The sequence below is a fragment of the Macaca fascicularis genome, chromosome 12 (genome assembly GCF_037993035.2).
Source record: "Macaca fascicularis isolate 582-1 chromosome 12, T2T-MFA8v1.1".
Taxonomy (NCBI): Eukaryota; Metazoa; Chordata; class Mammalia; order Primates; family Cercopithecidae; genus Macaca; species Macaca fascicularis.
In genome coordinates this window covers 33,948,551-33,963,149 of record NC_088386.1, presented here as the reverse complement: position 1 = coordinate 33,963,149, position 14,599 = coordinate 33,948,551, and the positions used below count along the sequence as shown (strand labels likewise).

General features: G+C 33.5%; 1 protein-coding gene across 8 annotated transcripts in view; it reads right to left on the bottom strand.

Annotated features, from left to right (window-relative positions):
• Positions 1–14,599, bottom strand: part of SPOPL (speckle type BTB/POZ protein like) — a 65,444-nt gene that overhangs the window by 13,736 nt on the left and 37,109 nt on the right. For 2 of the 8 annotated variants that reach the window (XR_282513.4, XM_005573067.4), the window contains exons 2-7: positions 9,143–9,280; positions 8,835–8,956; positions 8,406–8,557; positions 6,785–6,912; positions 304–481; positions 167–222 (exon numbers count right to left, since the gene is read on the bottom strand). Coding sequence is in view for 6 of the 8 variants with exons in the window: in XM_005573067.4 (XP_005573124.1) it covers positions 167–222; positions 304–481; positions 6,785–6,912; positions 8,406–8,557; positions 8,835–8,956; positions 9,143–9,220 (714 nt within the window). In the remaining 2 variants the exon portion in view is untranslated. Of the gene's footprint in view, positions 1–166; positions 223–303; positions 482–4,938; positions 5,036–6,784; positions 6,913–8,405; positions 8,558–8,834; positions 8,957–9,142; positions 9,281–14,599 lie in introns of all 8 variants that reach the window. The other 6 variants (XR_012420936.1, XM_015432137.4, XM_074008592.1 and 3 more) reach the window with 5 other exon arrangements.

Genomic DNA, 14,599 nt, shown 5'->3' with positions numbered 1-14,599 from the left:
AGCTACATCTATTATTCTATTATAGAACACATTTTTTCCTATTTATAAAAATTTTCCCTGCTTATCACAGTATGACAATGAGAACACTGCACTACTACTTTTAAAACATACACCCAACTACTTTACCTTTATATAAATTAAATATTAGCCTTTAAGCCATGTTTACCTTTTTGCTTTCTTCCATTTCGTGTTCAAACATGGCGTTAAAAACTGGGGATCGAGCTGTAACAAGATTATGCATCATTATTTTATGCATAAATGTATTTTTTAAATGTACTATATTACCCCATAAGTAGACAGTACCTGCAAGCACAGATTTATGAGCTTTAAATTCTTGTCCTCTCACGAAAAAACTGCAGTCTGTAAATCTTGTGTTTTCCCAGAGATTACCTAAATCTTCTGCTAGACGACACTCAGGCACCTTCAAAGTATTTGTATTAGTATGTCCTGATATGTTTACTGAATCTTGGACCACACTCACCTAATAAAAAAGGAACAGCAAGAAAAACACTTTCACAAAGTAATATCAATAATTAGTTTAAGTCTATACTTCAAATTTTTTTATGTTTAAGATTATTTGGATAATTCAATGTACTCCTAATCAAAATTTATAATATCTAGAAACTGAAATTAAAAACACAATTTAAAGGAGAGAAATGAAAAAATTAGAAATAATATAGATCTTTTTCAATTTATGTAAATAAATGGCTTATCAATTGGTCAGAATGCTTGATTATTAATTACAAAAATACTTCTCAATAGAAAAGCCACAATATGATATAAAAACTCAAACAAGAATACACCTTTGTGAGGTGGAGAAAAAATTTCTTTTTTATTTTCTTACACTTCAAACCTATCTACATTTAAATTTTACTATATGTACATAAACATAGTATTTTGTTTAGAAGTCAAAATGACTTTTTACAGTATAAAAAAGGTGATAAAATTACAGTCTATGATATGCAAATTGAGAAGTGTTTAAAGTGTTATTCCTAATGTTTCACTTCTAGTAAAACGAATTTAAATACATATTAAACTGATTTAAATGTTAAGGTACAAAAACTTCCACAAAAGCAACTGTAATTATTAAAGTTCATGAAAATCTTTTATGGAAGATGAAGAGCAAGAGCAATATAATTTAGTTCAATTTGCAGACCCTTATTTACTTAATAATCAATAAAAGTAGGTATGATTACGTATTATTTTTATGGAGATTCCAATATAATATGGATTATTTCCCATAAAAGATGACTACATACTGAATATCCTAAAACACTACTGATTAAGTCTTGCACACCACTTTTTAAAAAATTTTATTGATTTTTTATTTTTGAGACAAAGTCTGGCTCTGTCGCCCAGGCTGGAGTGCAGTGGTGTGATCTCGGCTCACTGCAACCACTGCCTCCTGGGTTCAAGTGATTCTCCTGCCTCAGATCTCCCGAGTAGCTGGGAATACAGGGGTGCACCACCATACTCGGCTAATTTTTGTAGTTTTTAGTAGAGAAGGGGTTTCACCATGTTGGTCAGGCTGGTGTTCAACTCCTGACCTTAAGTGATCCACCTGCCTTGACCTCTCAAAGAGTTGGGATTACAGGCGTGAGCCACTGCACCTGGCTGCACATCACTTTTTTAAAAAACGAATTCTACTATGCTATTAACAATGTCACACTACATTTAATACATGTAAAAAAGACATTTAAAGAAAACACTACCTTAACTAGTAAGTAAATGTTTCAAAGTAAATGACTTTAAAACAAACAAACAAAAAGTGCTACATTACTCATCTATTGCTGTTTTCAACTTCTAAGTTTTGGGATCATTTGTTACGCAGCAATAGATAGCTGCATTAATTTAACAATATTTCATCAGGCTTTTATTAAGTAAAATATAAATAAGGACACACATATATACAGTAAACTATGCAGAAAACAGAATCAGAAATAAATTTGCTACCAACATGCTAACACAAAGTCTAATTATGTAAAGTGTTTGGAGAAGATTAAGTCTCAGAAGTTCCAATACATCCAAACATACAAACATGTATCTCATGTGAATGAACATACACTTCTAAAGAAAAACCAGAAAATTTTTATTTTTCTGAGGATATTTTTATTAACCACTTTTGCCCTAAATTTACATATTAACCGTTTGAAATCATATGTGTCATAGAAATCATCCAATCTATTCACCTTATTTTATAGAGAGACTTCAGACCGTGCTAAAGACAAGGTAAACAAAGTGTTCCAAACCACATTGTGCTGGCTTGTACGAAAGGAAGACTACTCCTAAATCTCCAGATTCCTTTCTTTTCTTTTTTCTTTTTTAGACGGAGTCTTGCTCTGTTGCCCAGGCTGGAGTGTAGTGGCGTGATCTAGGCTCCCTGCAAGCTCTGCCTCCCGGGTTCACGCCATTCTCCTGCCTCAGCCTCCCAAGTAGCTGGGACTACAGGCGCCCACCACCATGCCTGGCTAATCTTTTGTATTTTTAGAGACGGGTTTTCACCGTGTTAGCCAGGATGGTCTCAATCTCCCAACCTCATGATTCACCCGCCTCAGCCTCCCAAAGTGCTGGGATTACAGGTGTGAACCACTGCGCCTGGCCCAGATTCCTTTCTTTATGGCTCTTTGTGCAATATTTTTTTGATATTTTTAAAAATTAGCAACATTAACACAATTATGATCAAGAAGCATTTATTACAACAATCTTGTGAGATGTTTCTCTAAGTATGGGAGCCACAAGCTATTGTATAAACAAATAAATCTGCCAATAAAGGTTCTCCTATCTTATCAAGTTTTTAATCAAATTATGTCTAAAATTTTAATAACTATAAAGAGAAAAAAAGTTTCACTAATCCTTACCCAACTGCCCTATTCTACTACACATTATAACCTAATGATACAGACACAAAAAATGTTGGTGTTAATATTCAAGGTTTCGTAAGGGATCAGCTCTTTAGACCCTAACAGCATTTATTTGTTCATATCAAGCACTGCTCTTGAAATTTCTAGAGAGAAAAAACTGGATCTGTTCAATGGCTTGCATGATATATACAGCAGAGTTACAAAATGTGATGATGTATTTAATTTCAGAAATGATTTCTTGAATTCTATTTACTGTCTCTTAACAAATTCAAAATAACTTAATTAAAAATTTGGTAAAAAAATCAGGTAATAAAAGGATTAAAAAATAAAGACAATATTATCACAGATATTGATATTATATTTGTATTCTGTATAAGCAAGAACAATTCAGAAGATTTGTATTATTGACATACCTATCTACATAGTATTATCACAGCAACCACAAATTTTAACTAAGACACATAATTAACACTTCATACTCCAAAGAGTATTCAAGAGACTACTTATAGAGCAGAAATTAATGATCTAATTAAAAATTGACACATGCAATGGATTCCGATTTTCTTGATACCTATATTTAAGAAAATGTTAAAAATTTGGTTTTATCTATTACATACTCAAATGCAGGTAATGAATACTCTTACTGAATGGAACCTAGAATAAAAAATTCAGGAAAAAGGCTGAGATTCTTTTCTGAGGTCAAATTTATGCTTCTTTCACAAAAAAAAAAAAAAAAAAGAAAAGAAAAGAAAAAAAAGGCAAATGTGCAATCCTCAAAATTGTTACATGTTGCAAAGCAAAACCTCAGTCATTTGACAGTCCTTTTTCAAATTTGCTTTTGGCTCAACTCAAAGAATATAGTTTAGAGTGACAAGGAACATTTGAGGGATCTAATCTGTGACTATCCTGAAAAATGTGGGTCTCTTCCAATGTAGAGCTAACTATTGGTTCCAGTTTTTGAAATCTGAATTTTCCAACTAATTCTAAAAGCCAGGAATTTCCAGTGCTGCATAGTACTACAATTTTGCCATTTTAATCAACTAGTCAAACACCCACCACACTGGCTCCAAAGTGAGAAACTTTTAACAGTCGAATTTCACATGAATATCTTCCAGAATAGTGAGTTTTAGACTTTTTGACTTTCATAGACTGGTGTCATTTTTTTAAAAATCTGGTGACAGAAATAGGGTAGTCAACTTTTCATTTTGCCAAGAAAGGGCTTTTTAGAAAATCCCAACTTCCACCCACTATCATATATAATTATTTTAAAACAGAAAGACTATCTGCTATGATTTGAATGTATTCCACAAAGATCATATGTTGGAAATTTAATACCTAACGCAACACTCTTGAGAGGTGAGACCTTTCAGAGGTAACGAGGTCATGAGGACTCTAACCTCATGAATGGATTAATGTGTTTACTGAGACAATGGGTTTATTAAAGCGGGTCTGGCCTGCTCTCACACACACACACCCTCCTGCCCTCCATCAACCCCCACTCTTCCCCTCACCTCTTCTCTGTCTTTCTCACCATGTGATGACTTCCACCATGTTATGATGTGAGAAAAAGGACCTCACCAGATGTAGCCTCAATCTTGGACTTCAAAGCCTCTAGAACCATGAGCCAATAAAAATTCTGTTCTTTTAAAATTACCTAATCTCAGGTATTCTGTTTAATGGCAACACGAAATGGACTAAGACGCTATCTTAGCAAAAGATAAACAGGATGGGATAAAAGATGTGTCCTTAAAAATGAGCTAGTTAAACCTCATGAAATACTTGTTTATATATATTTTATCTGTACATATATTTTTCCTGTATATCATGAAATGGCATGGGTCTGTAGACTATCAGAGTATTTAAAATCTGTTGGATTTCAAAAGATAAATTAAACTAACCAGTTTTCTAGTTTTCCTACTTATTTCTCAATTCCTGTTTTCTGTGTCACTTTGAGAAAAGAGGGCAGAGCTGCTTACACTGCTACCAATCTCTTATCTCTGGCCACTTTTACCACTGTAGGGAACTTGCAAGATTAAGTTATGTTTTGTGCAAAAAGGGTAGCACCCAACTGCCTTACCTGTCTACAGCACCACTTGCAGGGGAGGGGGAGGAGGCAGTTCTTTAGGAAGGGTAGTGCAATGCTTCCTCCTCTTCTGCAAGCAGTGCTGGAGATTCTGTAGAAGGAAGGGCATCCGTGAGCGGGGTGGAAGAAACAATGGAGGGCATGAAGAATGTTAGTTAAAAGTACCTTTTGCCCACCTATGCTAAATACGGTGCCCAGGGTATAATTATCTATATCAGCAAAAAGATGTGTATTTCAGGATCCAAAAATGAATCTGATTGATGCTAAATTTAAAATACATGTCATGTTGGGTTTTGTTTTTGGGGGTCACTAAGCAGGTAGCATATGGATACCAAGCATACAAAAAACAAATCTTAAACTTAATTTCAGCCTTATTTCTGAATTTCTTGGTTGTCTAGGTTCCAGCACAGTGTACTTAGGAAAATATCTGTAAATACTATTTCAATTCTGGAAAAAAAAAAAAGTATTTTCTAAAAAGGTTCATTTCTAAAACTATTTTAGCTGGTCATTTTTTGTTTTTGTTAAAATTGGATTAAATAGTCTTCAAGATCCTTTCTGTTCTAAATTAACATTTTAAAAATTTACATGTTGAAATTTAGGATAACTGCTAAAATTCTGGAAGACTCTATAGTAAGGATGCTAAAAATTTTATATGGCATAACCTATATTTATTTAGCATACTACTTAGAATATCTGCCAATTAGCAACAAATACTATTTTCTTCCCAATTATTTAATAAGACTTGTGCTATGTGCTTTGTCAACCAAATAATTGTATTCATAATAAATTCATCATACAGTTAACTGGTCTAAGTAAAAAATAAGACACAATTATATAGTCCCTGGGGGCATATTTCAATTATTCTTCTGACATAATGTCATACAATTAGTTTGTAATCTTGTCAAGAAATCTTATACACTTACTGTAAAAAGATTACAGCTAACTTACAGTTAAATAAGTTATTATACTCCTAACACACTCATCTGTCCATGATAATCTGTTGAAATATATCTACTGTTGAATACTTGATAAAAATCTTTTCAACTATATTTCTTATGAAAATTATCAACTGCCTTAAACATTTTGATAAAATTGTTACTGATGTATATTCTCTATAAACTGTACTGGTTAAAAATATAATCCTTGAATTCAGTCCAAAGGTGAATCTCAAAAATTCATATAGATAAAACTACCTAACGATAACATGACAAAAGCAAATCCAAACATCAAATTAGGACAAATCATAAGTGTACATTACTGGCAGAGGCAATGGTAGTAACTTTCAAAATATGCCATTCTATGCACATAATTACACCTTATAAGTTTGTCAATAGACACATACATATCTTAAAAATTTGAGAACTATTTCTTAGAATGCTATTTGATTAGATTAATCCAACTGCCTGAACAATCAGAAAGCTTCTCAATGTTTTCCAGGTACTTCTGGGTTCAAACTGATAAACTCTCAGTAATAATGTTGAATACAATCAATCTGAAAATTTTTTTAAAAAGTGACAATATATGTCAGTTATTCAGAATGAAGAAAATATTTAGGAATGTTCACATATTCACATTCACAGTCTTTTCAAGAGAAGAAGGATGTAGTGTTGTAGTATAAGTGTACACACAAATTATAGCTAGAAATATGACATGTTTCCAGACTGGGTCATTACACTGATTTGTAGTCAAGAATTTTCTACAGCTTTTTCTAGTCAAAAATTTACAAATGAAACTTGATGAACTATACCAATTAATTTTTAAAGGGTTATTAATCCAGTTTATACTTTTGTCATATCACTAAATAAACCATGGGGTTCCTTAGAATAAAAGATGTACCCACCTCACAAAATAAGGTAAGCTTGTCATCTGGTAAAAGACCATTAGCTTCGTCAAGCAAAAAGTCCCTTCTAATGAATTTTTTAAAACCCCAGTCCTTCCCTTGCACAAATCGATATGCTCTTTGGCTTTCTGGTGGAAAACAGAATAGAGTTCAAATAAAATAAATATCCAAGAGACTTTTTAAACATGGTAACACAGTTAAATGTGTGAAAACAGGACTTGCCAATACATCCATCATAAAAATTGCAGATATTTGTGTTTATAAATCAAATGTCGTAAGAGTTTTAAGTCGGGTAGACACAGTAACTTCACATGCCTACTCAATTTTGGCCATTGTCAATGAGCTCAATTTCAGACTTCTGGATCTCAAATAGAAAAGTCAGATCAAATGTCATGGAGAAGGAAGAGACCTTTTTAACAATCTAGGCCCTAAAAGACAATGAAATAGGATCAAAACATGTTGGTACAGGCACACTACTTATCATCTAATATCAGAATCTGGTAAGAAACATACATCTTATTTCCTGCTTCTCCCTTTAAAAACGGATGTTCTAAATACCAAGGCATGTTTAAGCTTTCCTGGCATAACCATCCCACTGATTTAAGTTTTATCCAACTATAGAAAAATCCATGAACCTGTGAAAAAGCTAAATAAAGTCCTTTATCATTCCTAAGTCTCCAGACATAACCTCCTCTCCCCTAAAAAGAATTTTTCATAAAAGTCCAAAAGATGCTTTTCGTGTAATTTGTAATAGATTTAATAAATATCTGAAGTAAATATTTCAAATGTCTAAGGTACTCTATAACAACTATATACTAGGCAGTAAACAAGATCCTCTACAGAAAGTATTCATCATCTATTATACAAAGAATAAAATGGAAGTGGAAAATTAGTAATCAATCTACCTGAAATACTCCACTATCTTAAGGTAAGACAATGTGAAAATATATATTATGTTAGCAATATATTATTTAAAAATGTATGTGAATGTGAATTTTCTGTAATCAAGTTATTTGATTCTGTGATTCATTTCTAGAAAATATTATTCTTCTGCCATACACAATGTACATTTCCTACATCACTCTTCTATTATGAAGCTCAAGGCTACTGCATTTCAGCTGGCTATATATGTGAATTTTGGACTGAAATTAACAGGCCCTGAAACTAAGAAAAACGGCTCCTTTCAGTCAGTGTTCAATCTACTGCTCAAAAAATTCTAGTGACAAAATATCAGGGCACTCTATCTCTCTCACTGTTCTTCAGATTTTATTACCTGGCAAAAAAAGGCAAGAGAGAAATGTTTCCTGAGCACCTATTATATATACCAAGCACTGAACCGGGCACCTTGCCCTAACAGCAACTATTTTTCTAAGTGACAACTAGGATGTCATTTTAGGACATGAAGAAGTAATGTTATTAACCATTTTTACATGTTTTACAAAGTCTAAGACTCAGTAAAATAATTATAGCTCTCTGCTGGATTTAAATAATGGTCAAATTAAAAGTTTCAGGTTAAGCAGATTTTAGTGGAAAAAGTCCCAGACTTTTCCAGGTAAAGGTGCAGAAGAAGTCACAACATGTAGTTACAGAAATGTCTTCACTCAGTTTGCAAATCACTTACCCATTGCTTTTGTTTCTTCCCTTTTAGCATTCAGAAGGGAAAATTTGAATTTTGCTCGAACTTCACTTTTGGGACAGCTGACTAAAAGCAAATACAAGGACAAGTAGTCTTTACTTTCATCATCTAATCCCTTTGGGTTTACCCTCAGGCACCTAAAATAAAACAATAAGCTCACATGGAGGAATATAATACTTGAAAAGCATGAGAGAGAGAGAGAATACTGAAATCATGTGTTAATATCACAAACAGCACTCCTGTCAACATCCTCACAGTTCTTTATAATTCCCCACATGATTAGGAACATATTACCAATCTAGTATGAAATTATATTAATACTAATTCAGGAACAATAACAACAACAAAATCATGAGCAGATGATGATCACATCAAAAACAAAAAACAAAAATCCAAAGCAAACAAAAATCTTACCATTTCATTTTGTCACTTGGGCCAGATGAAAATGTTGAACTTTTTAACACTTCACCCATTTCCTCTCGACAAAAACTGAAGTTATTAATGGTCCACATGTAGGAAAATTTTACTACTTTAACCTAAGAGATTCAGAAAACCACTTTTATAATGATGACGAATACTTTTAACTTGTTACATGTTCAACAGCCTATGATCCAGTCTTCTAACACTTCTAATAACTATGGCAAAGTGTTTCACAATAATATTCTCAACGTACTGTAAAATTTATAAGTGACATAAAGTGAGGGATTTTTAAGAGCATGTACCTGTGTGTAACACCAGCTTTCTGCTATGGGACCAGTAGACATATCTCCAGGTAGAGGTGGGGTGGGTTCCCGAGACATTGCCACTTTATTGTAGTCTTTTAGGATTTACGTAGTACCCCACACAGTTGACTACCTTACCTACAAAGGAAAGAAGTCTGATGTACTGATTAAAAAGTTTAAATGACAGAATCAAGAGGGAAGACATATTTAAATAGACATGAAACAATTACTATCCCAAACTAGATTATGAAGGAACATGTGACAATTTTAAATAAATTTAATGATTTTAAGAAATATAAAATAAGTTTTTGTAACATATAACACTTGAAATCTAAACAAACATAGTATTTATAGATAAGATTATTTTGTAAAGACATGTTCTCCAAAAAATCACAAATTTTAAAATAACGTATAGTTTAAGAGTAAGAGCATATACACAAAATCACAAAATATCTTGGAAACATAATGACATCAGTTAATATCTGGCTTACCTTCCTTCACCCTTTTATCGACATTGTCATGAAAACGAAAAGGTTTGCAAAGTTAGAACTATAAATACTAGTTACCCATCTGTCAGACTACAGAAGTTTTCATCAAGCAAAACACAGAATGGAATGTAACAGGCAATGAATGCTCTGTAAGAAGAAATACAGACTTTCTACGAAAGTTTACGTCTATCTTATCAGGTTCTCTGTTAAGACTTTCATCCCTAACAGAGTGCTTCTTACCGAGATGTACTATCTATGTCATAAAATTTCCTCCCAGTTAGCTGTACTATACTTGTACTATAGCTCGTACTATATCCAATGGGATGCACAATTACCTCTTCATAATCTAATCAGGATATTACTGACCAGATGTTGCTGCTTTGTAATTTAATAAAAGAAAGAGGCACAATCAGAATAAGCTACATAAGCAGTGCACTCTTGAGGTGTAAGAGGGTTTCAAGATTACATGACAATATAAGTATGAAGTCTGGAGAACCATATGCTACCGCAGATAAAACAGACTTTAAGACAAAAATTGTTACAAGAGACAAAGGATATTATATATTGATAAAAGGGTCAATTCATCAAGAAGGTATGACAAGTACAAACATACATACACCACATAATAGAGCCCCAAAATATATCAAGCAAAAACTAACAGAATTGAAGACAGAATAGACAATTCTACAATAATACTTGGAGACAGCGATACCCAACATTCAATAATGCATAGAACCAGGAAGATTGATAAAGAAATAGCAGACTTGAATAGCAGTATAAAATAATTAGACCTAATAGCCATTTCACCCATCAACAGTAGAAAACACATTCTTTTCAAAATCATGTGGAACATTCTCCAAGACAGACCACTATTGTTTTCTACAGAGTTGGGAGTAGAAACAGAAGCAGAAACAAAAGTTGAATATTTATTTTAGGCAAATTCATAGTTAACTAAATAAATGTACTGAAAGAGTAATGATTATTAGACTTATCTGTTAGAAAAATCTCTAGTAATATAAGAGAAGGATGTGTCCTGGTCAATACTTTTGCCAGTGACTGTAAAGAAACATGATAAAATAAACCATCATGACCAATTTCAAAAACAATAAACCAAGAAAAAATATCTGAAATGCATATAGCACATAAAACTAATTTCCTTAATATATGAAGCATTTGTACAAATAAAACAATAAGTAAATAACTCACAGGAAAGAAACTTATAATTAGAAAAATAAAAGTTAAAACTAAATTAAAAAGCCACTTTTTCCCTATCAAACTAGGAACAATCCAAAAGATGAGTGAAAGTGTAAGGAAAGGTGCTCTCATACTTTTCTTGTGGGAATACAAATAGTATAATAATCTCCCTTATTATTTCCTGGTGAGATTTCTGGCAAGAAGGGAATGATGCTAAAATACAAGCTACCAATTTCTAAAAGTATAAAAATGCAGAGGGTGTTACTTGATTTCCATGAAAGCATTTATATGATTTCTGGCAACTTGCATTGATTTCAAAAACATTCACACACACAAAAAATGATGAGATGAGCAAGCATTTCACAGAAGAATGATTACCAAAAAAAAGAAAAAGAAAAAGTTTACCCTCACTTGTAATCAATGAAATAGAAAAAGAACTCATATCATTTTCTACCTATTGCATTGTCCAAGATTATTTTAAACTGTCAAGCCCTACAGCCAGCAAAATTGCAGAGAAGCAGATGTCACTATACTGGGGATAAGGCTTTGCTATAGATCAATTTTATAATTAGTATCAAAAGAAATTTTGTCAGATTCATCCTATAAACACATCCTAGGAAAATGATTACAACTGTGAAAAAGATAATATTGAGCACAGTATATTTCTGTAATATTAATACATGGAAAATGTGCAACCATTAAGAGTGTATTAAATTTTCTTAATGACAGGGAGAAGTGTTCAGGATATGTTATATATCTAAAAAAAATCAAACAGAATGCCTAACAGGACATTGCTTTTATAAATATAAATAGTATATGGAGGTACTGGTGCACAAAGAAAAACAGACTGGCAGATGGAGGCACTGAGTTGCACTTTGGCATTTCAGTGATAACGTCAAATACATCTAAATATTAAAGGCTATCTCTGGGTGATGAGCTTTTTTTCTTATTTTTGTTTATTTATATTTTATCAATGTGTTATGTTTTAATTAATACAGAAATACAAGTAATTATTTTTAAAGGTAGTGGGAAACATGGTTATTTTCAAACTCATATGGACCACAACAAATATGTAATATCTTGTGTCTATGTTATTATTTAAGTAATAGATCCTGGGGTAGAAGGTAAAAAGAAAGAAATCAAATAAAACGTTAACCTGAATCTTTAAGCTTTTATAAAAAGATACTATTATAATTTAATACTAACAAAATACATAAATAAAAAAGTTTTAGAAACTCTGGAGGGTAAAGAGAAAGTTCTTCAAAATTTCTAGAAGAGTTATTATCTTCCTGAAGTATAATTCACAACATACCTCATATATAAAAATATACTTCATATACACTTCAAGTGTAATTCATATATAAAAGCAAACCACGGCCAGGCACGGTGGCTCACGCCTATAATCCCAGCACTTTGGGAGGCTGAGTCAAGCGGATCACTTGAGCCCAGGAGTTAAGACCAGCCTGGCAAACATGATGAAACCCTGTCTCTACTAAAAATACAAAAATGAGCCAGGCATGGGGGCAGGCGCCTACAATCCCAGCTACTCTGGAGGCTGAGGCAGGAGAATAGTTTGAAGGGAGGTGGGAGGTGGAGGCTGCAGTGAGCCAAGATCGCACCACTGCACTCCAGCCTGGGCAACAGAGCGAGACTCCATCTCAAAAAAAAAAAAAAAAAAAAAAAAAAAAGCAAGCTACATAAAAGGTTACAAGGATGTTTTGTCGTCGTTGTTTTCTCTCCAGCTACTCCTTCAAATGATGTAGTTACAAGATGAGGGTATGGAGAATCTGAGTGAACAGAGTGTATGTGTGAGCTCTTTACAAGATATCAGATATGTTGTTTATTCTTCAGTAGCTCTGTGAGATGGGTGTTAATACCCCATCTTAATGATGAGAAAAGAGACACTCTGGAAAGCTTACTTTAGAGTTTAAGTAATTAGAAAATAGTTGAACACAAATTTGCCTGGCTCCAAAGTCAATGCTCTTTCCATAGAATCATGGTGCCCTTCCGGATTTTACAAAGCTGAAACAGGCCTTACTGATCTGTTCCAATTCTTATTTTACAAATGAGGACCAAGATGAGAGAAACGGACTGGCACAGAATATAAGAACTGTCCAAATTTACACTGTTAGATGAATACTAGAACAAAGAACAAAGACAAAGATCTCCCAAAGTCCACTTTAGTGCTATTTCCAGGATTCTACTTCTTTCCTCCTCTTCATAAGAAGAAAAATGAAAATAAAAACAGTAGACTATCAACTACCTATTAACACTCAGGCCTTCCTGTTCTCATTCTTACAGAAAAAGCTTGCAGAGAGGGTACAATGAAACTAAGATCTAGAGAAAAACACAAGACAATCAATCCATACACATCAACAAATAAGTAGAAGATTCTTCCCTATCCCATCGTACAGTCTTAAGCATTTCAAGTGTGATATTTCCTACTTTTACTTATTAAAGGGAAAGCAAGATTTGTTATTTGAATAAACATATACAAGACTTTCTACTTCAACAAAATGCTTGAGTGTCACAATGTTTTATATATGTCATATAGACACATACAACTATCTAACTTTATATAAAAATTTCAAGTATTCAGAAAACATAAAAAGAATCACACGTCAAACAATCACGTACCCACCATCCTGGTGCGTCCCTACCACCATCACATTTCCTCTCTTTACCAGAAGTAACCTATATCCTGAATTGCTGATTATCATACCAATAAATTTATTGACATTCTTTAAAAATATCTATGAATCCCTAAACTATATAGGTAGAAATTCATAGATATGTAATAATGTATATACATGTAGATGTCACAAAATAGTAGAGAGCTCCAAAACTCCATCCCTCCACAAAAGAAATGAATAGCTGGTGAAATGGTCAGAATCAGCTTGTTTGAAATTCTGGAACTGAATAAAAAACTTAACAGCTAAGGGAATGCTTAGTGAAGAAAGCAGCTACAGAATTTCAGTGAGAAAGGGCTGTGGCATTTTAACACATCTGCTTACTATGGCCCCCTCCCCCAGTTTGGTGGTCCACCTAAGTCATCAACCCTCATTCCTGATACAGGATGCTGGTAGAAAGTCATTTGCCCTCATTCCTGGTATAGGGTGCTGGTACCAAAGGGAGCAACAGGGATCTTATTCTAAAACATATTGTCATTATGTACTTTGACCAGTCTGGCAATTCCCTGAAGGACTGACTGAAGGGCCAGTTTCACCTGCCTTGGAGCTTCACCAAGGTAGGGGACAGCATTCTGGGATCTGGCATTTATCAAAAACATTAAGAGGCAAATGTATTAGTTATAGCCACCTAGAGAAGGAATCAGAGTTGGCACAAGCAATGACCAGGCAAAAAAGTGTGGGAAGGAAGAAGCTGGGGAATAAAAGCTTTGAAAAGCTCCCATATATCCCAGGAAATCTACAAAGCCATGGGCATGGCCAGGGGCAAACACATCTTGAAAACAGGTAAGAAGGTCCTAAGCTGGCTCACAGTGCTGAGCCAACAGGAAGTGAAGACTAAGGCAGAGTTGTAAATGGCCTGGCTAAGCACTGAAGAAGTGATCCAACAAATAGGCAATCTGCAAAGACTGGAAGAGTATCTTTAAGGGTTCTTATGTTTATGGAAATCAAAAACAGGTTGAAAGTGAAAGGATGAAGAAAGATATTTCATGCAGAAGAGAGTTGGTTGGTTATGCTACCATAAGACAAAAGAGACTTTAAGTCAAAAATTGTTACAAGAGACAAAGGATATTATATATTGACAAAAG